The sequence below is a fragment of the Bipolaris victoriae genome (assembly GCF_000527765.1).
Source record: "Bipolaris victoriae FI3 unplaced genomic scaffold scaffold_44, whole genome shotgun sequence".
In the NCBI taxonomy this organism is placed as follows: Eukaryota; Fungi; Ascomycota; class Dothideomycetes; order Pleosporales; family Pleosporaceae; genus Bipolaris; species Bipolaris victoriae.
The window spans coordinates 97537-123054 of record NW_014575348.1 but is presented as its reverse complement, the minus strand read 5'-3'; the positions used below and the strand labels follow the sequence as shown (position 1 = coordinate 123054).

The following is a 25518-nucleotide window of genomic DNA, read 5'->3' as shown; positions in this document are numbered from 1 at the left end:
ACCGAGCCTCGGTCATAGCACCGACAACCGCTGTGACAGGGATCAGCACGCGGGTTGCGGAGGTAATAAACGCGGAGTCGAGTCAATACCCCCGCCATTTGTGGAGATGGTGGAGTATAGTCGCTTGCATGCGTTCCCCAGACTTGGACAGCCATGGGGTGATACCAGCCTGGCAGAAGCACGGCAATGTGCCCAGTATAAAGAGCCAGGGAGACTGCGCGTTGGCCTGACTTACCCACCGCTCTCAACCTTCCTGCAGTCCTCTCAACCCCAGCTGCAGTCGCCATGGCGCTCCCTCCCAAAGTGTACCAGTTCCTTGTGGGCCTGTTTGCATCGCTTGGTTCGTTGCTGTACGGTTACGATCTTGGTGTCATTGCCCAAGTCATTTCTTCACCAGCCTTCAATGCAGAGTTCAACCCCACAGAAGATGAAACGGGAGCAGTTGTGTCAGTTTTCACTGGTGGTGCTTTCTTTGGCGCCTTTTTCGCCGGTCCCGCTGGTGACAGGCTTGGTCGTCGACTCACCATTCTGATCGGTGCATTGGTAAGGATTGTCAAAAGCTTCTATAGCACATGAATTTTGCTAACTGAAAGCGCAAAATTAGGTCTTTATCCTCGGTGGTGCACTACAAACTGGCGCACAAGGGCTATCTTATCTCTATGCCGGACGCGCCCTTGCTGGTGTTGGTGTTGGTTTCCTCGTCATGATTGTTCCCATGTACCAATCAGAGCTGGTCCACCCCAGTATTCGTGGACGAGTCACAGCTCTCGTGCAGTTCATGTTGGGCATTGGTGCACTTGCAGCAGCCTGGATCAGTTATGGATGTGATGTCGGCTTTGCAGACAATGACAACGGCCAATGGCGCACATCGCTTGGTATCCAAGTCGTTCCAGCCGTCTTTCTAGCCGCACTCATCATGGTCTTCCCCGAGTCGCCCAGATGGCTTATCAGCAAAGGCAAAAGCGAGCAGGGTCTTCGCAACCTGGCGAAGCTCCATGCAAACGGTAACGAGTCAGATGCATGGGTCATGGCAGAGTACCAGCAGATTCAAGAAGCCATTAGCTTCGAGCGCGAGAATTCGGCCAAGTCGTATGGCGAGCTCTTCAGGGACAGGTCGTGCTTCCGCCGTCTCTTCCTCGCCTGCGCTATCCAGGCATCCGTTCAAATGACTGGTGTTTCGGCTATCCAGTACTACTCCGTCAAGATCTACGCTCAAATTGGTATCAACGGCTCCGACGCCCTCAAGTACCAGGCCATTTCCTCGGTTCTCGCTCTTTGCGGACAAGCACTCTGCATTGCTTTCATCGATCGATTGGGACGCCGCTGGACTCTTATCGGCGGCAATCTCGGCAACTGCGTTACTTTCATCATCGCGACCGTCATGTTGGCTGTTTTCCCACCCGGTAGCAGTGGAAATGCCGCCGCCGCATGGGGCTTCATTGTTGTCACTTGGGCGTACAACTTCTGCTTCAGCTCCACATGTGGACCGCTCTCCTGGATCATTCCCGCCGAGATTTTCGATACTAAGACCCGTTCCAAGGGTGTTTCCATTGCTACTATGACTTCTTTTGCATTCAACACCATGATCGGACAGACCACTGGAGTTGGCATGGCAGATGTTGGCTGGAGGTTCTACCTGCTCTTCGTCGTAAGTATTCCTTTACGATTCATTATCGATTGAAAACTAACCAGATATTAGATTTGCAATCTGACCAACGCCATTTTCTTCTACTGCTTCCTTCCCGAGACTGCTAAGCGCCCGCTTGAAGAGATGAAGTACCTCTTCACCAACGCCCCGCTTTTCGTACCTGGAATGAACAAGCACGACTTCGTGCCAGATATCGATCGTCGCGTCGAAGAGGTTGCTGCGAAGCAGGGATCTATTTCCCACGCAGAGAATGTAATTGAGTCAAAGCACTAGATGCAACAATGTGCTTGAGTTGGGTTATTGTATCTTGATATTGCTTCTAGCATATCGACAGCATGAGAAGACAGAACCTGGAAGCATAATGAACGCATTAGCGCAACTTTCTTGAGCAGAAATGCTCTCTTTGTGTATGTTCGTGATGCCGTTTTCATGTTTGCGTAATATACCCGGATATCATTTTCCAGAGAACGAGATTCAAAATTACCCGCTCACACTCGAAAAACATGGTTACGCTAGGTGATAGCTGGCACGGCATAACCGAATGGATGGGCAGTGCAAGCCACCAGGATAAATACGATTTGGCCAAATAAGGAAGTCGGTCCGACGCGTCTACAGGATATGCATCGGAGAGATGCTTACTTCATCCCAGCATGGTCACACGGGCAATGCATTATAGCCCATGGGTTAGAATAGCCCGAGGTGGGGTATCGAATACGATGAAGCTGTTTCTGTGGGATGCGTTGGTCAGGCCGTTTTGGTATGCGTGAACTGGGTGAGTATTTGTTATGCTTTGGAGCTGCGGTTGATCTGACATGAGCAAATTTGGCTGAATGACGTCAATGCTTGGCAGCCCCCACGCGTCCTCTGCTAATGCTGACCCACAGCGGAATAGTAAATGACCCAGCGTGAACATACAAAGTGCACGGGGATATATACTTATCGGGCGTGATGTATCTAGTTATGCACGGTTAGCAGCATAACAGCATCTTCTTCTCTCTTCATTTCGCACCCTACTAGCTTTCCTACTCACAAACATTATCCTTCGCGATTGCATCCTTCCTTTGGCGGTCACATTACAATATCGTGTTAGCCTCCAATGAATCGAAAACAACCCAATGCTGCTATCCAACTTGAACCCGATGAATCTCGCCATTATGGCCAGCCCACTCATGGAACTTCGTCAGTGTATTTGGCAGAAGTGAAATACTTAATCCCACAAAATAGTTCAAGCTGGGACTAAGGATTTTCCTGAGATTTCAATCTCTTCATAAAAAGGTAAAAGATGGCACGAATTGATCCAAATGGACTACTGCATGTGCAGGAATTGTCGCCATGACAGCCAAATTCTTCAGTGAGGCGAGACGATCGAAGGACGACTACGCTACAGCCATCGAGAGAGAGTGGGTTTATAAAAATGAGCATCCGCGTATCTAGTTGTTCCACATAGTAGAGCAGACGGTCCCGCTAATGTTTTCCTTTACCCAAGCTACTGAACAATGGCGCGAGATCAGGAAACTGAACCAGACTGCAGACAACAGAAGTGGGATGGCGGGCTGATCTTATTGAGGCGGTTAGTGCGAGCGTGTATTTGAAGGGTTCCCGACGACCGAAAGGGGCACAGCAATCTGTTCTTTATGTGGTATTTTGAGAGGGTCTGGTGATGAGGTAGAAGCTTTTTCAGCAGCAGTTTCTCAAAGCATTCGGCTTTAGGGTGATGTATGGGGTTACTACAACTGTGGTACTGGAATTTATAACAGATATCGCACTACAATGTATCCAAAAACCAAATCAAAAGACATATACGCCTCAAGCTTATACAACGATATAGGATCTCTCAACTGATCATTCATAAACTTACACTCGTCTCCAACCCTTCAGAAGATTGCCACAGCATTCGGCACACACGCTACACCGCCCGGTACATCACTCGGCTTACTCACAAGCAAGAAAGTCCACCTCCCCTCCTTTTCGCACCTCTTCGTCAGCTCTTCCAAGTTCCAAAGCTCACCAATCGGCATCCCCCACAGCGGAAGCATATTAGCGTGTAAACTCCCATCCCAAGTCGGTGGCGGCCAAACCTCAAATCCCACACAATCCGTCGCAGCCGCCGCAAAATATCCATCGTACAAGAAATCCTTCATCTCCTCATCCGACGCCAGTCCCACATAGAAATGTTTATCCAGCGCCAGCGCAGCCAAATCCACCTTTCCAGCCGCAGAAAACGCGTTATACTTTTCCTGCCATCCTGTCCTAACTAGGAGAATATCCGCTGTGCGCAACTCGGTCCCCTGGCTCTTTGCACACGCCTTCAAGTCCTCAGCTGTGATGGCGTATCGAGTAAAGGGATCGTATTCTTTGCCTTGTTTTTGCGACCAAGTCCATACATCGAGAAGTACGCCGCGTCCAATGATTCCCTTCTTTGCCCAAGCATCTATACCCAGTTTACGCGATGGCTCAGGGGCGTCCTCGCCGTCTTCCCCGTCATCATTCACATTTGTCATGATGTCATCTGACAAAACGCCATTGTAGTGGCATCCGTACGTTGGGTGGGCAAAATGGCGGAAGCCGTCCCACTGGGTGCTGCTTTGCGTGTTGTACGATACTTCGTCGTCATATGCGCCTTTGACAGCTGATCGGATGCGGTGTTTGAGCCCCAGGCGGCCGAAGAGAGCTGGGCCAGGGACATTAAGGGGGAGATCGAGAGAGATGGAATCGCCTGTTTTGACATTTTCTTGTACGGTTGTGAGGGTTCGTTCGGGGGTGAGCAGGTTCAAGCGGCCAAGTTCGTCGGCGCCGCCCCAGAACCAGGCGTTACCTTTCGGGGTGCCTGATACGTGCGGAAGACCTGAGCGCTTGGGGAAGGTGGCGGCGTCGCCGTTTGGGTTCAGCCGCATCTTTATTATTGATTACCTGAGAAAATGGTCCTTGGGTATCTTGAAACAAACTTTCCTGGGGTGATGTCCAGAATTCTGGGGAAGCACGCTATAAACATGACGTCGATGCTTTGTAGATGACGATACGCTCGAAGGAGTTCCCCGCCCCCACTTTTAAACTCCATTAGGATTATGATAATGCGAAATACAATCCTATCTACATGCATCTGCCATATGACGCCACATTCTCGCGCTTCTCGCATGTAATGGAGGTTCGGTTCAGTCCGATCCTATCTTTCGTATGTAGCTGACCAGATCTAGGCTCCATTTGGAAAATGGTGCTGGAAATGCCATCCCGTCTAGTAAAATGTATATTTTGAAGGTAGTAGAAGACGTAGGTGATTCCTCTAGTGTTACCCCTAGGCCTCTGAATATAGCTGAGAACCTGGTTTTACAATATGACTATAAAGTATCTGTTGATTTCTGGTAGAACTGACATGTCACGTGACCCTTACATAGCTGTTACGATACTACTACTATACAACGGATAACAGCGCCTTCATTCTTTACTCTAGTCTGGTCGTTCCCAGTCGCAACGCTGACCAACTCCCACTAACCTAGATCAGTCCAGAAATCGACACGAAAAAAAACGGAGTACTCAAACAGACTCTTCCGTCCGTTGATATTCAAGTTTCCCCATCAGCTCAATACTCCTCCATCAACAGCATGCACCCCGCCCGTGGAGTAGCTGCTATCATCGCTTAGTAAATAAATCGCCAACCTCGCCACCTCTTCGGGCCCGCGCGTTCTTTTCAGAGGAATACCATGCTCCACCTCCGTCAATATCTCTGGGGTTGCAGCTGTTGCGAACATGGGCGTATTGATTGCACCTCTGCATCTCACATCAGCCTTTGCACGTTCTAACAATACGTGACAAAAGTAACGAGCGTACTTACGGTGAAATGGCACTAACCCGGATTCCCAAGTGCCCCACCTCGTTGGCCGCAACTCTTGTTATGCCAACGACACCGTGCTTACTCGCTGTGTAAGGCGCACATGCAAAGCGACCAGCCAGGCCTGCGAGACTTGCTGTGTTCACGATGCTGCCTCCAGTGCCTTGCTTACTCATGACTCGAAGTTGCGCGCGCACTGCATAGAACGTGCCATCTTGGTTGACACTTTGTATTTTCGCCCATTCTTCGTCAGTCGTGTCTACAATCTTTGATGATTTGATGAAGATGCCAGCGTAGTTTGCCGCGCCGTTGAGAGCGCCGAATTTGGCCACTGTGGCTTGGATCCAATTGTCAACTTGAGATGAAGAGCTGACGTCGACAACGGTTGTGAGGATGTCGTCGGTACCGGATGAGTTGGACGCTCTCAGAGCGTTGGCTGCCTCCTGTAGTGCAGCTTTGTTAATATCGGCTAGGGAGAGCTTGGCTCCCATCGGGTACAGCAGTTTAGCAGTTGCAAGACCCATACCCGATTCTGCACCTGAAATTGCGATGACCTTGCCGCATAGAGATGGGTAGATAGTTTGGGACGACATTGTTGAAGGCTGTGATCAAGCGTTGATTCTTGTTTGGTTCTGACTGCGTTGGTGAATGGAGCACAAATTGCCTTCTCGAGACTGGCTATGGTGTTGCCAAAGATGATTTCATAGAGGATGTACTTATATATACGTAACACGGGAACGGAGCCAGCGGATGTCAAGGGCTGGTGTGGTTGTACTTGTACGACAGTAGTAATAACAGTAGACCTTCTCAGCCAACCAGTCAGCACAGAACAAGTACCACTAGTAATACCCCTCAAAGCTGTAACAAACTTGTTTTGTATTTAAACATGAATGGTTGGTTTTATCTTCACTAGGGTTTGACATCCAATACCTATAGCAGCTTTGTGAAAGGACAAATGAGTTGTCTCCAGGTCGGTTATTGGTTGTACATACCTCGGGTGATGTTAGCTGTACAAGTAACTTTGACTGATATTATGGGGTAGCTTTCATCCGACTATTCCGACAGGCCTAGAAAAACAGATCTACACAACTTCCGCAACCGGTCAGATCAATCAACAAAGCCACCAAAGTAATAGTATAGCCCACAACATGTGCCGATCCCCGCATCTTGGATAGGCGACTTCATGGCATTTTCGGTTATTCGTTATCCGTGTGCTTTTTGTTACCCTTCTGGGTTTAGAGCTTCGACATGAGGAGCTCTACTTACCTTTTGCCCAGATTAAGATGAAAAAAAAGAGGGGGGATGTTTAGTTAGGGTTACATCTTTACCCAAATTCTAGTCACGTATTAGTCACGTAGTGGACTATACTACTAATCTAGTAACAAAACGGAGTTTTTAGCTACGAAGAGAGGTCTACCTGAAAACGAAGCTCCGTTTTGCTTATAGAAAAAAAGAAAAAGCAGTATGCTAAAACAGTACTAGAAATAGTAGTCCTTTCAAAGCGTACTCGTCGTGATTCGCCTCCTCCCCCACCTCTTCATTTCCCAATGTTTCACCATCTACGATGCAACGCACGTCTTCTTATGCGTCTTCCAATCCACCTTCTGACACTCCTGCGAGCAATACCTCGCCTTCTTACATTTCGCACAAGCCGGAAACGTCTTTTCACCCTTGGGACTCCTCCCACAAGTCGTGCAATCCCCTTCTTTCCTCGGTCCCCTCCCATTCTGAATAACCTCGGCCATCTGCGGCACCTTCTTCTTCATCATCTCGACCAAAATCTTGACACTCATACCGTCAGTATCTTTGTTTTCGATATCACCCCCATGCTCGATGTACCACTTCATCATCTGCACGTTCTTGGTAGTATCGCCGTGAAGATCTGCTTGCGCTATCTCGCTTGCTGGAGTAGCATTGAATCTGTTTTTGGTGTTGACAGAACCTCCTGCATCGAAGAGAATTTGCGCAAATTCTGGTTGTACATAGGGCTTTGTAGATATGGCCCAGAATAGTGCTGTGGAGCCTAGGACGTCTTTTCCGTCGACTGGTACTTTGAGATCATTGGCAAGGTACTTTACTATTCCGAGTAGCTCCTCCTTCTTTCCTGGGAGCATGTGGAGTGCTGGTAGTAATATTGCATAGACAGGGGTTTTGACAGGACCCCATCTCTTCGCGTACATGTCCTGTCTGACAGTCTCACGTGCGTTTTCATCCCCGCCTAGTTGTTTAATCATCATCTCGCAATAATTTTGTAGCGCATCGAATTCTCCATTGAATGCAGCGAGGAGAGTTTGGCCCACTGGATCTTTCAGGTCACGGCTAGGCGCAGTGGGATTGGCCTGGGTCCAGCCTCTGAGTTCCATGCCGTCCATGCCAGCGAGCTGATCATCAGAGTTTATGAGATCCTCTATCGTGCTTCGTGTACATGTCAGCAAAGGGCCGCCCATCTGGGCCACTGGTGCTCACCGCTTAGACCGCGGCTGCATATTTTCGAGCATTTGCAGAAAGTTGGCAGCCATTTTGGAAAGTGAAGTTCAGTGTACGATCACGTGAGACGCTGGAGTAAGATTGCTCTTTCGGGTAAATGAAGATACTTGGAGATATAGATCGGGGCTAGACCGGCAAAGTGAGAGTAGTGTGGGTGTACAGTAAGAACGTAGCGTCCATTGTAAGAGCGAAACGGCCCGCATGTGCGGCGCCACCACGCTAGAGCCATTGAAGCGAGTGTAGACGGCCTAAAAGCTTAACTCTCCATACGGACAATTACATCACTATGCTCTCCACATTTATTCATGTTACACAAATCTGAAATGATCTTTGTGTGACTTTGCTTATTTGAAGTCTTCATATAGGAGTACAAACCATACAGGATAAGAATGATCGCTGATGATGATAAAATGAATTCAACAAACGGTTCCAAAGATCCAGCCTGCTGCTATCCCAGGTATCAAATCCCGAACGCCATCGAGGACGCGAGCATCGAAGATCCAATCTCTCTAATCTCGGTCGTGTTTTTGTCGTGAGCTAATGATTGCTTACTTCTTCAACGCAGCATCGTACAAGCTGACAAGTATACCGACAATTGAGCTGATTTGTAGACCGTAATATCCTCCAGGCACGTGGTTTCCAACGCGGGCTACTGCAAACTCGGAGAAAGGACCCCAGGCCCTCGGGACAAGAGACGTGTTGGTAGTGTCCCGGTACGCGCTGTAAGCCAATATCGCCCGTGCAATGTTGAAGATGAGAGGATCAGCGGGATACTGGCGATCATCTGATTTGCGGGAGGTGTTTGAACGGAGAGTCAGGTTGAAGAAGTATGAGAAGAAGAGCGGCAGGACCCAGCTGGTTAGTGACCACAGGGTTGCGGGCGCCCACCAGTCGGCCGTCAGAAGTGCCCAACCGTTGGGACCTCTGATTTCCTGGCTGTTGGAGTATGAAGCGAGCGCAGCGGGCGTAGCAAACAGAGGTGTCGTATCAAGCGTGTTCCACTGGAGTCCCACAGCCTCAATGAGCAGGATTATCGTCTGAATGGTAGCAACAGAGCTTGCGTTTTCACGAATAAACTCCTTCAGCTCGTCGATCCTGGTCCTGTCCCAAATTTCAGTGGCCTTTGTCTTTACAATCTGAAGCGATTGGTCTGCAACTTCAGCTAGTTGCGCAGGCGATGGGGGAATATCAACTTGGGGAGCGATTTCAGAGACGCGTCGAGAAACTGGTTTAGGCGTTCGCGACTTTACGGCGCTGTTCTCAAAGGCACTTCTGCGCTCTATAGCTGTGCTGCGCTCTACAGCTGGGGTGCGTTCCACAACCGGGGTACGTTCAGGCTTAGGCTCCTCTTCACTGTGAAGGTGTCAGTCTCAACGCGCAACGCGTCGCGTGCTTGGGGTATGACGTACGCAGGCTCCTTGATAATTGTGCGTCGGCGCGTCGTCTTGGTCACAGTAACAGGTGCCGTAGGCGACGAGCGCTCGCGCTTCACAGGCGATCCGTTGCGACCATAGTAGTCGCGGAATTCTGGGAGTTTGGCATATAGCGTCTCATTGGAGTTCAGATGGTTTGCCAGCGATTCCACCAAATCATCCTTCAACAGACCATCCGCACTGCGGGGCGAGTATTAGTTTCGCGGCATACGCGCAAGATCGATTTGAGCCTACTCGGGGAGTCTAGCCTTCTGTGCAAGGTCAATCAGGTCGGCTTTGCGCTTCTTCTGCAGCCAAGTGTGAGACATGGTGAATGGTACAGTCTGAGTCGCGTGCGCGTGGCGATTACAATGATATAAATAATGAGGCGAAAAGGGAATGGGGTGCGAGAAAAGGTGGGGGCGGTGTGGTGTTGACCAGGTGGGAAGAGAGTTAGTGGTACGCGAGGCTCGAGATGTAAACACGAAGGCTGGGGCTCACGTGGGTCAGATGGGCGCTAAGTCGGCGGCTATAGGGCCCAGCCTTGAAGCCCTTTGTCCTGATCTGCAGCAGGACAGCGCATTGTCGTTACGCGCAGGGCCACGTTATGCATGTTTCGTGCTGCATCCGATACATGACAGTTCCCTCCGTAGTCTGGCCTCTTATCTGTGCTAATCAGGGCCTCATCAGGTCCCTGTGCTCCGTTGTGGCGGTGCATGCAAGGGGTCATGTGGCGCCGCTGTGGCGCAGTCCCGGCCTTGGCCGAAATTTTCTAGACAGCAGCATCATCGCAGGCCCGCATCGGCTGCAACGTCACTTTTTGCTTTTATCGCCCTGCTTCCCTGCGTCTGCCTTCTATATTTGCAGCATTCCCGCTACATCACTCACAATTCTTCCCACAGCGCACCACCGCCATCTAAGCGCTCATGGTACTTGCCCGCGTGGCCAACTTCTTCACCAACGGAGACTCTACCAGTACTCTCACCGATAGTAGCCGGGACTATGTCGCAAATACAACACGAGCAAGGGCGCTGCCCATGGAGGATACCAAGCGAAGAGTGATTGACGAGGAGGTGATAGACGACGAAGCAGCGCGGCCGCCATACCTACATGTGAGGATGCCTAGCCGGCAAACATGAAGGCATGCCAATTGACCATTTACAGGCAATGCTGGCAGGAGGCATAGGAGGCACCACAGGCGACATGCTGATGCACTCACTCGACACTGTAAAGACGCGCCAACAGGGCGACCCGCATATGCCACCAAAGTACACATCCATGGGTAATACATACTACACCATATGGCGGCAAGAGGGATTCAAAAGAGGATTGTATGGCGGTGTTGAACCTGCCTTTCTTGGATCGTTCATTGGCACCATGTGCTTCTTTGGCGCATATGAATGGACAAAGCGGACTATGATCGACTATGGCGTCACTCCATCAGTCGCATATTTCTCAGCAGGTACACTGATGCCTAACCTACACTCAGAAGAAATATGCTAATATGTTATCAGGTCTCCTAGCCGACCTCGCGGCAGCCCCCGCATACGTCCCGTCGGAAGTCCTCAAGACCCGCCTTCAATTGCAAGGCCGACATAACAACCCTTACTTCAATTCCGGCTACAATTATCGCTCTACCATTGACGCCGCACGCACAATCGCCCGAACCGAAGGTTACAGCGCCCTTTTCCACGGCTACAAAGCGACACTTTGGCGCGACTTGCCCTTTTCCGCACTGCAATTCGCCTTTTACGAAGAAGAGCGCGGCTGGGCAAAAAAGTACATGGGTACTAACAACATTGGACTCCCCCTGGAAATTGCGACCGCAGCAACAGCAGGAGGAATGGCCGGTGTCATAACCACACCTCTCGACGTAGTCAAAACTCGCATCCAAACCCAGCACAACGGTCCTTCTCCAGCCTCCCCAGCCGCACCCAAAATCTCGCTTTCCCCAGCATCAACAACGAAACATGCACCACTCACACAGTCTGTTGCCCCGCGCTCTACAACGCAAAGCAGACCCATATCTACCTCGTCGCCCTCAACGACGCTCAAAGCACATGGCGCAGCAACGCTCGACACATCATCTGTCGTCACGGGTTTAAAGATAATATACAAGACTGAAGGCGTGGCTGGCTGGTTCAGAGGCGTAGGACCCCGTGCGGTCTGGACGAGCGTGCAGTCTGGTACTATGCTCGTCTTGTACCAGACGCTTCTCCGGTATTTTGAGGAGCATCCCCTGTCACGTGCTGAGGATGTGTAAGATTAGCTTCTTTTTTTTTGCATAAGCATTTTGTACGATGAATGAATCAAGGTGGTATAAGGTGACATAGAAGTATGCATTCGCGGCGTTGTTTTATTCGTTTTTTTGTAAGTCGGGACAATCGCCTCTTTTGGTTCATATGAGGGGCTACATGTTTTGTAGAGCGATAGAATTGTGGGAATACCAAGGCCTCTTTACACTCATGACATATTTTTACGGATCGTGATGGTGACAAGAGACAAAGGCTTGTCTGCGTGGAAATCAATCAGTTCACCAAGATATCTACATGAGTCTAAACAACAGATCAAGGCACCTGTACAACAGAGCCTTCTCCAACCAACTTTCTCTCTCACTCCCTCGAGCTCCACAAACATCAACTTTCCTACCGCCTGCCCCTCTCATCCTCCCCACCTCCACCTCCACCCGACCCAGCCATCTGCCCCGTATTAGCCCTCTTAACTCGCCTAAAACACGCAAACTGGACCTTCGTCCCCTCCCTCAATCTCTTCAGCACTGTCCTCAAATTGCCCAACTCATCCTGCAACTTGACTCTCGCCGCATTATCTGTCTTCTGGTCGAGGACCTGATAAATATCCGTCTGGATCTGCGACGCCTGCTCTGTCGTATACGCCGAGAGCGTTTGCGCCATGAATTCCACATCGAGGGTTGCTTGCATGAGTTGCGGGAGGGAGATGGTGGGAAGGTTGTCGGACTGGAATGTTTGGATTAGGGAGGCGGTGGTGGATTCGAAGAGGGAGCGCAGGATGCGTGGGGTGAGGGGTGCGGAGGTGGTGCTGGATTCGGTGTGCACGATTACGAGGTCGAGGAGGACCGAGAAGACGTAGGGGCTTGGGTCGCGGTCTGCGACGGATTTTTGGTTCGGGCCGGGAGGGGGAGCCCAGGCTGGAGAGAAGATGCCTGATTGAATTGTCGAGTTTATTTTTGTGGCGTGGGGCTTGGTGTAGGAGCGGAAGAGTTGCGAGTCGAGTTGGGAGAGGACGTCGCGGATGCGGTTTGTTTCGTCAGTGAGTTGGACGCTGAAGAGGGTTTCGAAAAGGTTGAGAAGGGTTGGTGTTATTTCTGATTGGAAGGCGGACATGTTGGCGAGGGTCAGGAGGAGTCGGATTGACTATTGGTTGTTAGACTAATACGTTCTTTGCAGTAGTTGAGGGTTCCTACCTTTTTGTTGGCATCGACTCTGCCCCACTCGTTTCCAGTATGGTCTTCCTGCTCGTCAATGGTAAGGTCATCACTCTTGACCTCGAATTCGTCGCCAAGTGCCTTTCTGCCTCTTTCAGCACATTCAACCATACCGCTCAGTGTTCTGTACAAGCTCGTCACGAACTGGCCTCTAACCATCTGCAGCAGTTTGTTGCTCGGCGGCACAACCACATCAATCTTGGTCTTGCTCGATGCCTCAACATAGAGTATCTTCTGAAGGTTATTCAGCAGGAAACTCTGTACTGCCAGGAAGCGCTGAGGCAGATTTGTAACATCCTTGCGGTCAACATGGCGGGTCCAGTCCTCAAGCACTTTGAGTTTCTCTGCATCAGTATTCCAGGCTGCACATACAGCCTGCACAGAGCGCTCACGCACTCCACCCAGCAGTAATCGCAAGGACTCATCAATGCGCCCACTGCCTCCAGGCTCTGGCACTTGTAATGACGCCAACTCATTGGCTGCAGTGCCAATCAGAACAAGGGTCTTGGAGAGATAATGAGATCCGGATAGAGCATTGGAATGAGGAGGCCAGAAGGCATACTTCTCCCATGTTTCACCTCGACTGGGTGATGGTGGTGGTACTTTGCTGAGGTCAAATCGTGACCTGGTTGCCGAGGTGGGACTCAGAATACCGCTTCTTGGTGTTCCAGGAGTTGTCGGTGTAGGAGTTGTCGGTGGTAATGGCGAGAAGAGTAGTGACACATCCTCGATAGGTGGGTCTGAAAAGAATGAGAACAGATGGTCTCGGAGAATACCAATGAGCTCCGTAGTACCCCTCTCTAGCTCGGCCTTGTTTTCGCTACTCAGCCGATGATGTACAGATGACTGGCCGTGATGACCTGCGGGCAAATTCCTTTGCGCGCGTCCAGAGAGGAAAGATTGGGCAATATCCCAGTATTCGATAAGCTCCCCCAGCAACCCGCCTTTTGTAGAGAGAAGTGTGTTCATCAAAGCATACACGTGCTCCCAGAATTCGATCACTTTGGGAGTGTCCAACTTGGATGGCTCAGCACTGATATTGCTGCTAGTCGGAACCGAACGCAAATGCTTTTGCAGTAAACGCAGGCTCGGCTTTTCACCGTGAACCAAATGGCGGCGAAGGATCTCGATTTCAACGACTGAACGCTGACAGGTAGAGTTGATGTGCAGTTTGAGGTGCTCATATCGTGAGATGAGCCATGCCCAGATTGGATTTTCCTCTACACCCAACTCGAGCAATATTGAAATGATGCTCAGGTACTCGTCCGACTTGGTCTCCTCACTTCCAGTTTGCAGGTTTGTGAAGTGCGTCGCTGTGAGGCGTTTCCACGAATCTCGCTTGAACTTTTCAATCTGTCGCTCCACATCCGACCACATTCTTGCTGTAACAATGACCTGGTGTATCTCGGAGTCGGTAAGTGGTGTCTGTGCAGAAGTCGCTTGCTCCGCAATGTATCGGGCTTCCTCTGCATACTTGCGCGCGCGCTTGTATTCTTCTACAATTGTCTCGTGGTCTTTGTGGCGTATTGCCTCCTCTATAGCGGACCCAACTTCGAACATGCCGCGATGATGCTCCACAGATTCTAAAATGGACTTGAGTGTCTCTTCTCTTTCTCGCCCGTTCAGCGCAGGACCCCACACTTCCTCTGCTTTGACAGCGACTTCGGTCAGCGGGGCCTTGATGCCTTGTACACCATATTCGCTCTCCTTGACCAAGGCATTCTTCCTCTTTTCCGCGGGCACAGGATCGACCATGCCCGATGAGAGGTTTGCGCTCGACTTGCGACCAGAGAAACTGGAACGGCTTCTTGTGCGACCTTGTGGTGGAGCACTGAGCGATTCCGACTGATCTTTTCCTTGGGCGCGCATCTCGTTGTAGACGCGGTCAATGGTAGCCTTTGCGCCCACAAAACGGTCAAAGTTGGACTCGACAAGGACCTTGAGCGAGGCTGACTTCTTCTCAATAGAGCGAGAAAGGAAGTCAAGACCGGAGAGAAGGGCGTCTGTAGAGGCTTCATTGTGGACTTGGGAAAGGAAGAGGGAGGGCGAGAAGGTAGTGGAGCTCAAGAGGAAGCGGTTGCCTGTGGGCCATTAGACATGCCCCATGTGTATTGCTATATTGTTTAAACATACGCAGCTTGATATCATCCTCGACCTGCACGTTCTTGGCTCGCAGCACCTGCACTACACTGGGATACATGCCCAACGGGTCCTGTTCATCCTTCTGTACCAGCGTCTCCACGCCATCCTTGGACCGCTCTGCTCCGGGAATCTGCCGCGAGAATCGGGGGCTGGGTTCTAGTATGGAGAAGCGCGACTGCGATCGGCGAACGGGTTTCTGGGTGACTTTGGTCGCTGGTTCGACATACTCCTCATCTTCATCGGCAGCATCCTTCTCCTCGGGCCATACCGCAGGGTACAGCGTCGTGAGATTGTATTTGTTCAGTATCTCCGTCTCTATCGACGAGCTCATTGTAGCTGTGGCGAGGTTCGAAAGGTCATTCAATCTGGAAATGCCCCCGTGGAGCGGTTGTGAGTTGCGTGTCGCAAGTGACAGCTCGCTGAGACGCGGTTGCGGCCACCAATCAGACACGCGTAGTAGTGCTTGGCGGTGAGACTGCACATTACGTCTAACGACCTGCCCCACTTCATAACATAACATCTTGCCAGAGTCAGATAAAAGCAAACTTACTCAGAAAGTGATATTTACATGATGTTTCGAGTATCACCGTTTTATTTCCAAGTACGTAGTCGAATTGGAGCACTCACACCCCCACTCTTATCACCTATCCATTCAAGAGATACATATACACTTGCACAACGCCGTGCCCCGGTAATCGTGTCTGTAATGGTTATACCAAATGATTTTATTGAGAATAATCTCTTCGGCGTCATGCACTAATGGCCATTATTCGGGGTTATATTCTCTCTCTTCCAAGATCATGACGCCCATCCGAGTTCGAAATTCAGTATCAGTGGAGAGTTTGCAACTCTTACTAGTGATTTTGAAATAAAAAATCCCCATATATCTCTCCATGAAAGTCCTGATATTAGCCTGTTCTTCTCTCACTTCTCGACCTATACACGCTCTGATTTTACCTCAGGCTCTCACTTCTAGAGCCCCTCTAGTACGGTACCAATCTTCCCTCTGGGTATATAAACTATCAAACTGAGGGAGCATCCTTTCATCCTCTTCTCCACTTGATACTATTTCATATCCATCGATAGTCTGTCCTTGTCACTACCTACCTCCAGCATGGACTTGCCCAAGTCCGCATCCCCTGCGCATACAAATACGCTTGAGGAGACTTCGACACCGGTCTCGGAAGCAACATGCACAAGCCCAATCCATGGACAAGATGTCTCTGACTTGGAGGCTGAATCAGAGGCTTCACAACTTATAGATGATTCTCAGCCAGCGGCGCACACTGCCTCCAACCAACCAACTCCTGATGATGACGACGACGATGATGATCATGAAGAAGAACAAGATTCTTACTTCACGGGTGATCTAGCGGAGAACCAGCGAAGAGAAGTCAAATCTCGGTTCTTGGGCACCGTTGATATGTTCGTCTCAAAATCTTACATTGTATCCCGAAAATACTGACCGAACGTAGCACATTCGACTCTCAAGACGAAAACATGCGTGTCCAGTGCAGCTTGTTGCCAAAAGATTTCTACCGGACCTTCTACGAAACTTCGGCCACTCTAAGTCGCTATGTGACTGTTGACACTCACGTGAAGCATCGCAAGAGGAAGGATCTAAAGATGGATGATCGCAACGCCTTCCAGGCTGTTGCGGTTTTCTCTCTTGACCAAAACATGTTTCTGGAAGAAATCGAGAGGCACCTCGTATGGAATCAAAAGAAAATCCCATCTGCATATATATCGGTTTTCAACGGTATCGGTAAGTATCATGATCAAGCGTCTATCTCAGGTAAGCCCAAACTAACGCATTCCAAGACCATGCAAAGAGACGGGCAAATTTCCATTACGATAGGAGTCAGCGCATCGGACAGCGTGTAAGCGTCGCCAAAATACACACTAAGGGCCTCATTCCTGCCACTATACGCGCAGAGTGTGAAACAACTGTCAAAGTTTTCACCCAAACTTACGTGCTTGGAGAAAGCGTGAAAATCAAAAGTTACTCTCGACAAGTCGACATTCCCATATGGATCCATAAGAAAGCAATGGAGCAACACGGCCGTACTATCACACCTGAGCAGTTGAAGAAATCCGGCGCGGATATGTGGTTGTCCATTACGGAACTTCGCATGTCGAACCTCAAGGTAGCGGGGCCCACATTCAACAAGACCAGAGATGTGATCTGCGCAAAAGGACACGACTACGAGTGGCTCTGTTGCGGCGGCATTCCCAAGTCAATAATCGAGGGTGTTTATCCTTGGGATGGCAAGGTATTACACATGACTGACCCTGGCCATCCGATTCGAAGTTTCGAAAACAGTGGTCAGCCTTGGGTCTGGAGTTGGAAAAAGGAGATTTGGCTCCCGGAGTTGTTTTCAGCCTCTGCAAATGCTGCCCAGAGTGAAGGTTCCAACACCAAGCGCCAGCGTACTGATGAAGAGGCGGTCATCCAGGATAAAAACAAGAAGACAAAGGTTTCTGAGTGCTCTAAAGCACGCCCGCTGCTCTCAATGAGTGCCGTTCATACGATCTGGTCTGAGCTTTGAGAGACGCAGCTAATGCATGCCCCGGCATACATTGACGACTACGCCCTCGGATTCACCATATCTCACGGGAGGCTAACTCAGCCTTGCTCATCACATCTGCTTCTTTCATATTCTGCCTTCGGTCTTTCCTGATTTTTCATCCCATCAGCCCCAGCCCAGTCATATTCAGTTCAATCCCAAATCTCGGTCGATTCAAGCATATCCAGCATTCCCCCATCATATGTCTTGCGTTCTCTATCACATGTACTGCATTCTGCATTTCCACCCATTATACCCACTGCATCCCCCAGATATCTCATGTACCTACGATACCCCCCCCCTCCCAACAACAACAACAACAACAACATCAACACCCCTTGCTCCTTCGGCCACTGCTGATTTCCTCTCAACCATGTTTCCCTATTAGTAGTGAGAATGTTCGCAGCTTATCACTAACGAAGCTTGGATTTTCTTCATCGAGAACGACCGTACTTTGGACGCTGTCTACAATCCACGTTGCCTACCCATCACCTTATCTAGGCTGGTAGTTATCCATCTAGACGTAGCGTGCGCTCGGGGAACTAAAATAAACTAGCTCATGTGGCGAACTCCTACATACAAAGAGACTGGTGAGTTTTATTCTAGAGCTTAATCACATTCTCAGCGTCTTTCGTAAGAAAGCTCAAGAAAGCTCAAGAATGAGACTGACCAGTCTCTTGTTTTGTTTTGTTTCTGTCCTTTTTCTACCCATACATTGCTACACCTTATACTCATTGTACTTGGCACGTAGGAAAACACTTGAGGACTCTTGCATGTAGACGTAGATATTGTTTGTTTACGTACACATGCTATATCTAGGTAGTATTATGTACATAGTCTTACTTCTATAGTGTCGTGGAGCATTTTTCACCTCCATCTGCGCGGGTGCTCGATGCATAAAATGATTGTATTGTTCAGGCCTGAAGGGTCTTCCGTCCTGAAAGTTGGTTGTGTATCTATGGTTGTTGTTGTTCTCTCTTATGTACTTCCTATTATATCCCCGTCCGAATACCCCTCCGGCCTTCTCATAGCATAATCCCAACTGCTCCACAACAATAGCGTGGTTGCACTGTATGTGGTACGTAGGGGGACAGTTTTGATCCAACCAACATATCAATCCGCATCCTCAAACATCCGCAATAACACAGAAGACGTTTAGTGTTTTTTTAAAAAAAAATAGCAGAGAAGAGTAGAAACTTATATTTCCTTTGTACTTATACAAAGAAGAAAATAAGAAAAGAGGTATGCAGTTGTCACCTTCCTTTAAAAAAACGAGAAAACGCCGTGATACATGTACCCATTCCCTTCCCAATCTGCCAATGAAACCCCGAAATCCAAGAAAACGAGACAAAGAAAACGACGAAAGGAAAAACTCAAGAACACCATGAGTGCTCCCCATATCATTCTGATATCCAAAGTGAGAAAAAAAGAGAAAGAAGTCACACCCTTCACTGGTGCACCTGACTAACGTGTCCATTCCCCCACTCACTCTCGTCATCACTGCCGATATGCGACCACTCGCTCGGCGTCATGATACCAGGTCGGTTCTCAGAGTCAAACTCACTAAAGCCGCCTTCTGAAAAAGCATCTGTGAAGCCGCCCTCGGAGAAGATTTCAGAGCGGGCATCGTGATCAGAGTCGTTTTGCATGCTGAGGATGCCAATGTCGTCGGCGCGGATGGAGGCGGCGGAGGCGGAGGCGAGGGTCATGGAGCGCTCAGAGCGAGGGGTTAGGGTGCCGGTGGAGAGGTGGGAGGGGGATGAGGGACGGGGTTCTGCGAGAGGTTCTGCGAGGGGTGAGGTGGAGGATGTGATGGAGTAGAAGGACTGGGCGGCTTGGTCTGCTTGGTCTGCTTCGTCGGCTTGGGGTTGGGCGGGTGAAGATGGGACGTCAGGAGTGGGGGTTAGGTCGACAAGAGTAGCGGCGGCTGGAGTGGAGGCAGTATCGGGTTGGACGGTTGCAGAGCTTTCGCGGGTGTCAGCTTGGGTGGAGGGGGAAAGTGTTTCGTCGTGGTGGTCGTTGTCCAAGAGAGTTGCGTCATCGTCGAATGGGTTTGCGAGAACAGCCGCCGCAGCTGAGCCGGCGGCAAAGCCGGCCACGCCGCGTTTCCTGATGTCGCCCTTTGCAGAATCCGTGCCAGTCGTGTTTGCCTTGTCCTTGAGAGTACCGTCGCTGCCAACCATGTCGTCGAAGCTCTTTGTGCGATCCGCCCTCGATCTCTGCGCGGCAACCTCAGCAGTCTCGGCCCCAATCCTGGCCAACTCGTCGAGATCCACGGCAATTCCCTCTTCTCTTGCTCTTCTAATCAGCTCGTTCCGATTTCTCCGAACCAGCTCCTCTCTCCTCCGCTTCCTTTCCTCGAAATCATCTGACGTTTCGCTGGGGCGGCGAGGCTGAATGTCATCGCCGAGATTATGCAGCGCGAGGGCAATCTTACGGCGCGTCTGATCAGCCCATTGTCGGACCTGGGGCGACTCGTAAATGGCGATTCCGGCAGCGACAATAACGGATGCAGCGATTATAAGGCCTGATGTCAAGGGGTGGTTAGGACGATATGGTGGGGTGGTAGCTCCATGGCAGGGAGGAGCTGAGCGTGGGCCGGTGCCTGCAAGCAGGTTGGCAGAAGACTAGGGAACAGACAGGAAAAAACACGGGGAATGGAGAATGGGGAATACCATCGTGAGCCCAGACGGAGAACACGAAGTTAGGCGTGCATTAAGTGGAGAGCTGTGCTCATAAGTAACTCACCTTTGGCTAGTGGCGCAGGCATCTTCGCGAGGCTACCCGGACAGCGGGTGCTGCTGGACGGAACAGATCTTTGGAGGAAGCAATGAATGAAGGAGCGTCGATGTCGGGATGATGTGTTTTATAGCTCCACCAGAAGGATGTGAGTGGAAGAAGAGGAGGACTCGAAGTACAGGGGACAGTAGTCGGGCGGTTGTCAGGCCGTCGTCGCCACTTGCACAGCCGCAGGACGGATGATATGCAGGGCTCCGGGCGGCGTTGGCGGGGTCGCGTGCCATTCGCGCTAATCCCGCCCGACATGAAGCTCATCGCCCCGCAATTGGCTGGCCCGCCTCAATCACGTCTCTGGCATTTATCTAATATAGTACATGGTGGATTTAAAGCCATATATGTTGCGCATTTGGCATGTCAGAACTTGCATGTTAGTCTCTCATAGAATATGAAAGAAGAAAAAAGACGCACATCTTTCTTGGTACCACGCCACCCTGGTCAATGCATAACTATGTACATACACATTATTCATGTATCCAATGTTCGAGACTTGATGACCAAATAGGGACCAACACTCGAGTTATGTCGTATTCACAACCTAGTCCTCTTGCGGTCCTGTCCAGCCATTCACATACTCTGCGCTTACTCGGATATCACGGCCAGTGTTTCATACGCTCTCGAGGTCCGAAAGCGCGAATAGGCGCTATTGCAGCTAGTTTGCTGGCAGGTACGTAGCCCTCGCGTAGGCGTTCTAAAATCTAACTCTAAATCTACTAAATCTAAGGGGGGATATGCACGTGTTGGGTTGACAGAGATTCCGACAATCACACATCCCGGTGGCCCTCATGTTCCTCCAATTCCCGCATCTTCCTCGAGTGTTCGCCGTAGATACCCCAGAAACAGGCAAAGATGCCCAACACGCTCGAGGTGAGGGTGACGTAGTATGCGGTGCGGTAACACGAAAGTCCCACCTCGCAACCGCGCTGGCCATCGGGCTCCACTATCGAGTTGGAGTCGTAGACAGTACCATAGAACAGATTGAACACGTTGCCGCTGACGACGGGTGCCAGAGTCATGAATCCCCAATTGACAGCGAAACCATCCGGGCCGAAAGCGTCAACAACCAGCACAGGGAAAACACCAAACAAGACTCCATATGCGAGACCAGAAAGTCCGGAAACAGCCCATAGGTAGTGTGGATCCTCAACACGGATCGCAGCGCCTTGTGCAAGGGCAAAAATCGCGGCCGAAATTGCAGCGCACCAGAAGCGCGAGTGGTTCAAACGCTTCACGATAAGATCGGAACCAATACCAGACGAAAGTCGTCCCAGGAAGGAGCAAAGCGAAATCAAAGAGACGTGCCACAGCTGGCGGTGAGCGAGGAAATCATCAGTAACCTTTTGATCCCAGAATTTCCAGAGTGCTTGCACATCATGGCCAATGTTGCTAAACAAGTCAGTGATGATTTAGTGCCCAGGTACAATTGAACATACTTGATGGTCATGAGGCCAACACCCGACAAAAGACCCATGAGAACCCAGAGTTGCCAAAACTCCGGTCTACGTAGCAGAGCCAGTCCAGTCACGTCTGTTGAAGAGTGAGCCGACTTCTTGCTTACGGCTTCGGAATCATCGTCGACAATATCGCCAGGAAGAGATGACAGAAGCGACGATACTTCTGTAGAGGGGCCGTCTTGTTCTTCCTCGGCTGCTAGAAGTGGTTGGCAAGTGACAGGAAAAAAAGGACGTGGATAGATAAGAAATAGGGTGCTTACTGGTCTCCTGTTGCGGTAGAGCGGAGGACTTGAACTTGGTGCTAGTGCTAGACTTTGTCGTATGAAGCACATTTGAGTCACGTCGTGTACGCTCGCTAGTGGGTATCACTGCGTAGCCAGTGCCAGCCTTATGATCGACGACGATAAGGAAGGGTATTGATACTAGTACGAGACTCGAAGTTGCAAAAGATAACATCGTAAGTAGGCCGGATGTGTTTCCCGGGAACGCGATGCCGGCGATGAGCGTGTAAAAGAAAGCACTAAGGCCAAAAGCAGCCAGCGGACATGCCGTCGCCGATCCACGGTGAGTTGGCCAGTTGAGAGTAGCTGACAACGGTCAATATGAATTCGTGGGGAGATAACGGGGAGCAAACCAGTCTTCAAAGCAGCCTGAAAAGCAGCACAGCTGCCCACACCGCTCAAGAAAGAACAAAAGGATATCAAGGCCACACTCATGTAGCCGGGGCCTCCATCGTATGCTGGCAACAGTCAGACACAACCTTGACAACCAAAGTCGAGGTATCATACCCAGTTTGATGGGGTAGTATCCCACAAAGAGCGCAAACATGCCGATGATAGCAGCAAGTCTTGGGCTCTTCCGATCCGTTATCATGCCCATAGGTATGCCGGCCGCATACATGCCTAGATTGGCGGCAGTTCCCTAAAGATTGTAAGGAGGGATATACGTCGACTGTAGGAGGAAGGAGAGCGTACGATAATGTTACTCTGAGTAGCAGAGAGCTTAAGCTTATCGGCGAACTGCGGTGCCCATGCTGAGTAGGCATACTGAGGGGTGTTAGCATCCCGGCCGCCCTTGGAGATGGAGACGTACGTTTGTGCCACAGGCAAGAGCAATCAAAGTAGCAGCGACGACGGACACGATGCGCGTCTTCTTGTGTGTGGGAGGCATTGTATCGGCGACCATCTTGGCCAGTGGAGAGAAGGTGTTATTGCAGCGCGCGGGTCATCAAATGCGCGATATCATGAGTTGCACAATAGTGATAGTCGGCACTTGATAGGCCGAGGCGAACAAGGGGCGCGGGAAAGATAAGTATGCAGACGAAGATAAGGTGCACGAAAAGAATGACGGAGATCGCAGCCTACACGACTCTTCAACGAAGCAAGCCGGGCAAGCCTTGGGAAACTGAACCGAGGGGTGTGAGCGAGTGTTGAGGCCGGATGCAGCAATGGGCGTCGGAGATAAGATGGGCTGTCACGGCTTGGCGCAGTACTAGCCGCAGCTGGACAGGAACGTCACCGGCCTCGCCCTCGTGCCTGTTCTCCAGATTCTCCACCACCCACCCACCTCCATACGCGACCCCAGCGACCATCACCACCATGGGCGCCTTACTATCTGTTCCCTTCTTGGCCATGCCGGCCATGAGCACCGTATGTCGCGTGCTCCATCACGTTTGCGCACCCTGCTAACATCACCAGGTCTGGAGCCTCGCCGCCTCCTGCTGTGGCGCTGCGACATGTAGCGCCGTCATGGGCTCTTGTGGAGGAAAATGTGGCAACAGGTGGGTGTACAGATGCATGCGCTGATGTGTATACTGACAGTCTGCAGCATTGCCACCCGTATTGCATACGCGCTCATCCTGCTCGTCAACTCGATTGTTTCGTGGATCATGCTCACCGACTGGGCCATGAAGAAGCTGGCACACCTTACCCTTGATTATGTCGACATCAAATGTCTTGGAGAACAATGCTACGGCTACGTTGCTGTGCAGCGCATCAACTTTGCTCTCGGCTTCTTCCACGTCATCATGGCCCTAATGCTCATCGGAGTACAGACTTCAAAGGACCCGCGCGCAACTATACAAAACGGCTTTTGGCTGCCCAAGATTTTTGGCTGGATCGGCATGATTGTTCTGACCTTCTTCATTCCCAACTCGTTCTTTATTGTGTGGGGAAACTACTTTGCCATGGTTGGCGCATGCCTGTTCCTCCTCATTGGACTGATCCTGCTTGTGGACTTGGCGCATAACTGGGCCGAGTATTGCCAGGAAAAGATTGAGACTACCGATTCGCGTGTCTGGACTGGCATGCTTGTCGGTAGCGCCTTGTTCATGTATCTTGCTTCATTTGCCATGACGATTGTCATGTATATTTACTTTGCTAAGAGCGGATGCGGCATGAACCAGGCAGCCATTACGGTAGGTCGAGTTTTGCGCCAGCACAGGATATGACTAACATTTACAGATCAACCTCATCTTGCTCTTGATCTCTTCCGTTGCTTCTATTCATCCTGCGGTACAGGACGTAAACCCGCGCGCTGGTCTCGCCCAATCTGCCATTGTAGCCATTTACTGCACATACCTCACCATGTCTGCTGTGGGAATGGAGCCCGATGATCATCAGTGCAACCCATTGATCCGTGCTCGCGGTACCCGTAAGGCGACCATCATCATTGGTGCAATTGTTACCTTCGTTACTGTCGCATACACCACCACTCGTGCAGCGACATACGGCCTGGCTCTTGGCGCCCAAGGTAACCCTCACGGAAACGGATATGCCCAAGTCGGTACCGAAGACTACGAACACGGTCTCGTTACCCAGCAACCCGAATCTCGTCGTGAAATGCGCCAGGCCGCACTTCGCGCTGCCGTAGAATCTGGTTCCCTGCCCGCCTCTGCGCTTGACGACTCGGACAGCGACGACGAGGACGAAGGGCCCTGCAACAAGAAGAACCCACGTGATGATGAGCGCAACGCGACACAGTACAACTACACGCTGTTCCATGTCATCTTCTTCCTCAGCACAACCTGGGTCGCTACTTTACTTACTACCAACTTTGACGAGAAGGACGTATCTGGCAGCTTTGTACCCGTCGGTCGCACCTACTGGGCTAGTTGGGCTAAGATTATCAGCGCATGGGTGTGCTACGGCATCTACACCTGGACCTTGGTTGCGCCACTGGTGCTTCCGGAAAGATTTGATTATTAGTTGTGCAGTCAAACTGAGGCTCAAGTCGAGATTTGGCTTGTCTTGAGGAAACTGCGTCAGTCTAGACTTTGGGGTTGATGTACATTTGCATACATGTATTTTTAGAACCTGATGCGATTCAAACGGGGCTAAGCATGTGGCTGGCGCCCCTGTTGTTAGTACCTGTGTATCCATATCAGTGGCTTGAAGCTCTGTATTTATGGTGTTTGGTGGCTTTTCTTATGTTTGTTTGTATTGTACCCCGGAATAGCATCACTACCCGAGATCTCCTGGTCTGCTTTGGGATTATAGAGGTCTTTGCCAACTCACGTTAACCCCAATATTTCCCTAGCGGCTACTTCAAAAAACCATGCAAAAAGGAAAAAAAACAGAGCCACGCTTGCTTCGCTCTAGAAGAGAAAAAGAAGAAGAAAAAGGCAAGAAGGGAAAGGCGAGTCAAACACGTCCCGCCACTGTCGCTGTCACTCTAGCCCGACAGCGCAACGACACTCCCGCAAACTCTCTTTTCCCCCATCCC

The 25518-nt window shown here is 50.6% G+C and overlaps 10 protein-coding genes across 10 annotated transcripts; 4 read left to right on the top strand and 6 right to left on the bottom strand.

The window, feature by feature from the left end:
- Nucleotides 1–285: 285 nt before the first annotated feature.
- Nucleotides 286–1921, top strand: COCVIDRAFT_99896 (hypothetical protein; the record flags this gene model as incomplete). Its single annotated transcript, XM_014700976.1, has 3 exons — nucleotides 286–543; nucleotides 605–1648; nucleotides 1700–1921. The coding sequence occupies 3 exons, from the start codon at nucleotides 286–288 to the stop codon at nucleotides 1919–1921; spliced, it is 1524 nt and encodes a 507-aa protein (XP_014556462.1).
- A 1601-nt stretch (nucleotides 1922–3522) lies between these two features.
- COCVIDRAFT_37951 (hypothetical protein) lies at nucleotides 3523–7993 on the bottom strand (the record flags this gene model as incomplete). Its single annotated transcript, XM_014700975.1, has 4 exons — nucleotides 3523–4542; nucleotides 5129–5133; nucleotides 7162–7889; nucleotides 7941–7993. 4 exons carry the CDS (start codon nucleotides 7991–7993, stop codon nucleotides 3523–3525), a joined length of 1806 nt encoding a protein of 601 aa, XP_014556461.1.
- Nucleotides 7994–8509: 516 nt separating this feature from the next.
- COCVIDRAFT_37950 (hypothetical protein) lies at nucleotides 8510–9702 on the bottom strand (the record flags this gene model as incomplete). Its single annotated transcript, XM_014700974.1, has 3 exons — nucleotides 8510–9307; nucleotides 9367–9574; nucleotides 9629–9702. The coding sequence occupies 3 exons, from the start codon at nucleotides 9700–9702 to the stop codon at nucleotides 8510–8512; spliced, it is 1080 nt and encodes a 359-aa protein (XP_014556460.1).
- Nucleotides 9703–10299: 597 nt separating this feature from the next.
- COCVIDRAFT_26796 (hypothetical protein) lies at nucleotides 10300–11636 on the top strand (the record flags this gene model as incomplete). The annotated part of the gene is made up of 3 exons (XM_014700930.1): nucleotides 10300–10485; nucleotides 10538–10835; nucleotides 10888–11636. 3 exons carry the CDS (start codon nucleotides 10300–10302, stop codon nucleotides 11634–11636), a joined length of 1233 nt encoding a protein of 410 aa, XP_014556416.1.
- Nucleotides 11637–12018: 382 nt separating this feature from the next.
- Nucleotides 12019–15309, bottom strand: COCVIDRAFT_37948 (hypothetical protein; the record flags this gene model as incomplete). Its single annotated transcript, XM_014700973.1, has 3 exons — nucleotides 12019–12765; nucleotides 12816–14917; nucleotides 14970–15309. The coding sequence occupies 3 exons, from the start codon at nucleotides 15307–15309 to the stop codon at nucleotides 12019–12021; spliced, it is 3189 nt and encodes a 1062-aa protein (XP_014556459.1).
- A 1145-nt stretch (nucleotides 15310–16454) lies between these two features.
- COCVIDRAFT_99771 (hypothetical protein) lies at nucleotides 16455–17527 on the top strand (the record flags this gene model as incomplete). Its single annotated transcript, XM_014700972.1, has 2 exons — nucleotides 16455–16762; nucleotides 16840–17527. Coding segments are annotated over 2 exons (996 nt in total), but the record flags the coding sequence as incomplete, so codon positions are not given.
- Nucleotides 17528–18671: 1144 nt separating this feature from the next.
- Nucleotides 18672–18944, bottom strand: COCVIDRAFT_99699 (hypothetical protein; the record flags this gene model as incomplete). The annotated part of the gene is made up of 1 exon (XM_014700971.1): nucleotides 18672–18944. One exon carries the CDS (start codon nucleotides 18942–18944, stop codon nucleotides 18672–18674), a length of 273 nt encoding a protein of 90 aa, XP_014556457.1.
- Nucleotides 18945–18993: 49 nt separating this feature from the next.
- On the bottom strand, nucleotides 18994–20315 carry COCVIDRAFT_26793 (hypothetical protein; the record flags this gene model as incomplete). Its single annotated transcript, XM_014700929.1, has 2 exons — nucleotides 18994–20072; nucleotides 20294–20315. 2 exons carry the CDS (start codon nucleotides 20313–20315, stop codon nucleotides 18994–18996), a joined length of 1101 nt encoding a protein of 366 aa, XP_014556415.1.
- A 790-nt stretch (nucleotides 20316–21105) lies between these two features.
- COCVIDRAFT_37946 (hypothetical protein) lies at nucleotides 21106–22980 on the bottom strand (the record flags this gene model as incomplete). Its single annotated transcript, XM_014700970.1, has 7 exons — nucleotides 21106–21727; nucleotides 21775–21991; nucleotides 22056–22382; nucleotides 22430–22534; nucleotides 22584–22716; nucleotides 22770–22841; nucleotides 22888–22980. 7 exons carry the CDS (start codon nucleotides 22978–22980, stop codon nucleotides 21106–21108), a joined length of 1569 nt encoding a protein of 522 aa, XP_014556456.1.
- Nucleotides 22981–23393: 413 nt separating this feature from the next.
- COCVIDRAFT_99736 (hypothetical protein) lies at nucleotides 23394–25001 on the top strand (the record flags this gene model as incomplete). The annotated part of the gene is made up of 4 exons (XM_014700969.1): nucleotides 23394–23444; nucleotides 23493–23575; nucleotides 23623–24211; nucleotides 24258–25001. The coding sequence occupies 4 exons, from the start codon at nucleotides 23394–23396 to the stop codon at nucleotides 24999–25001; spliced, it is 1467 nt and encodes a 488-aa protein (XP_014556455.1).
- Nucleotides 25002–25518: the final 517 nt, after the last annotated feature.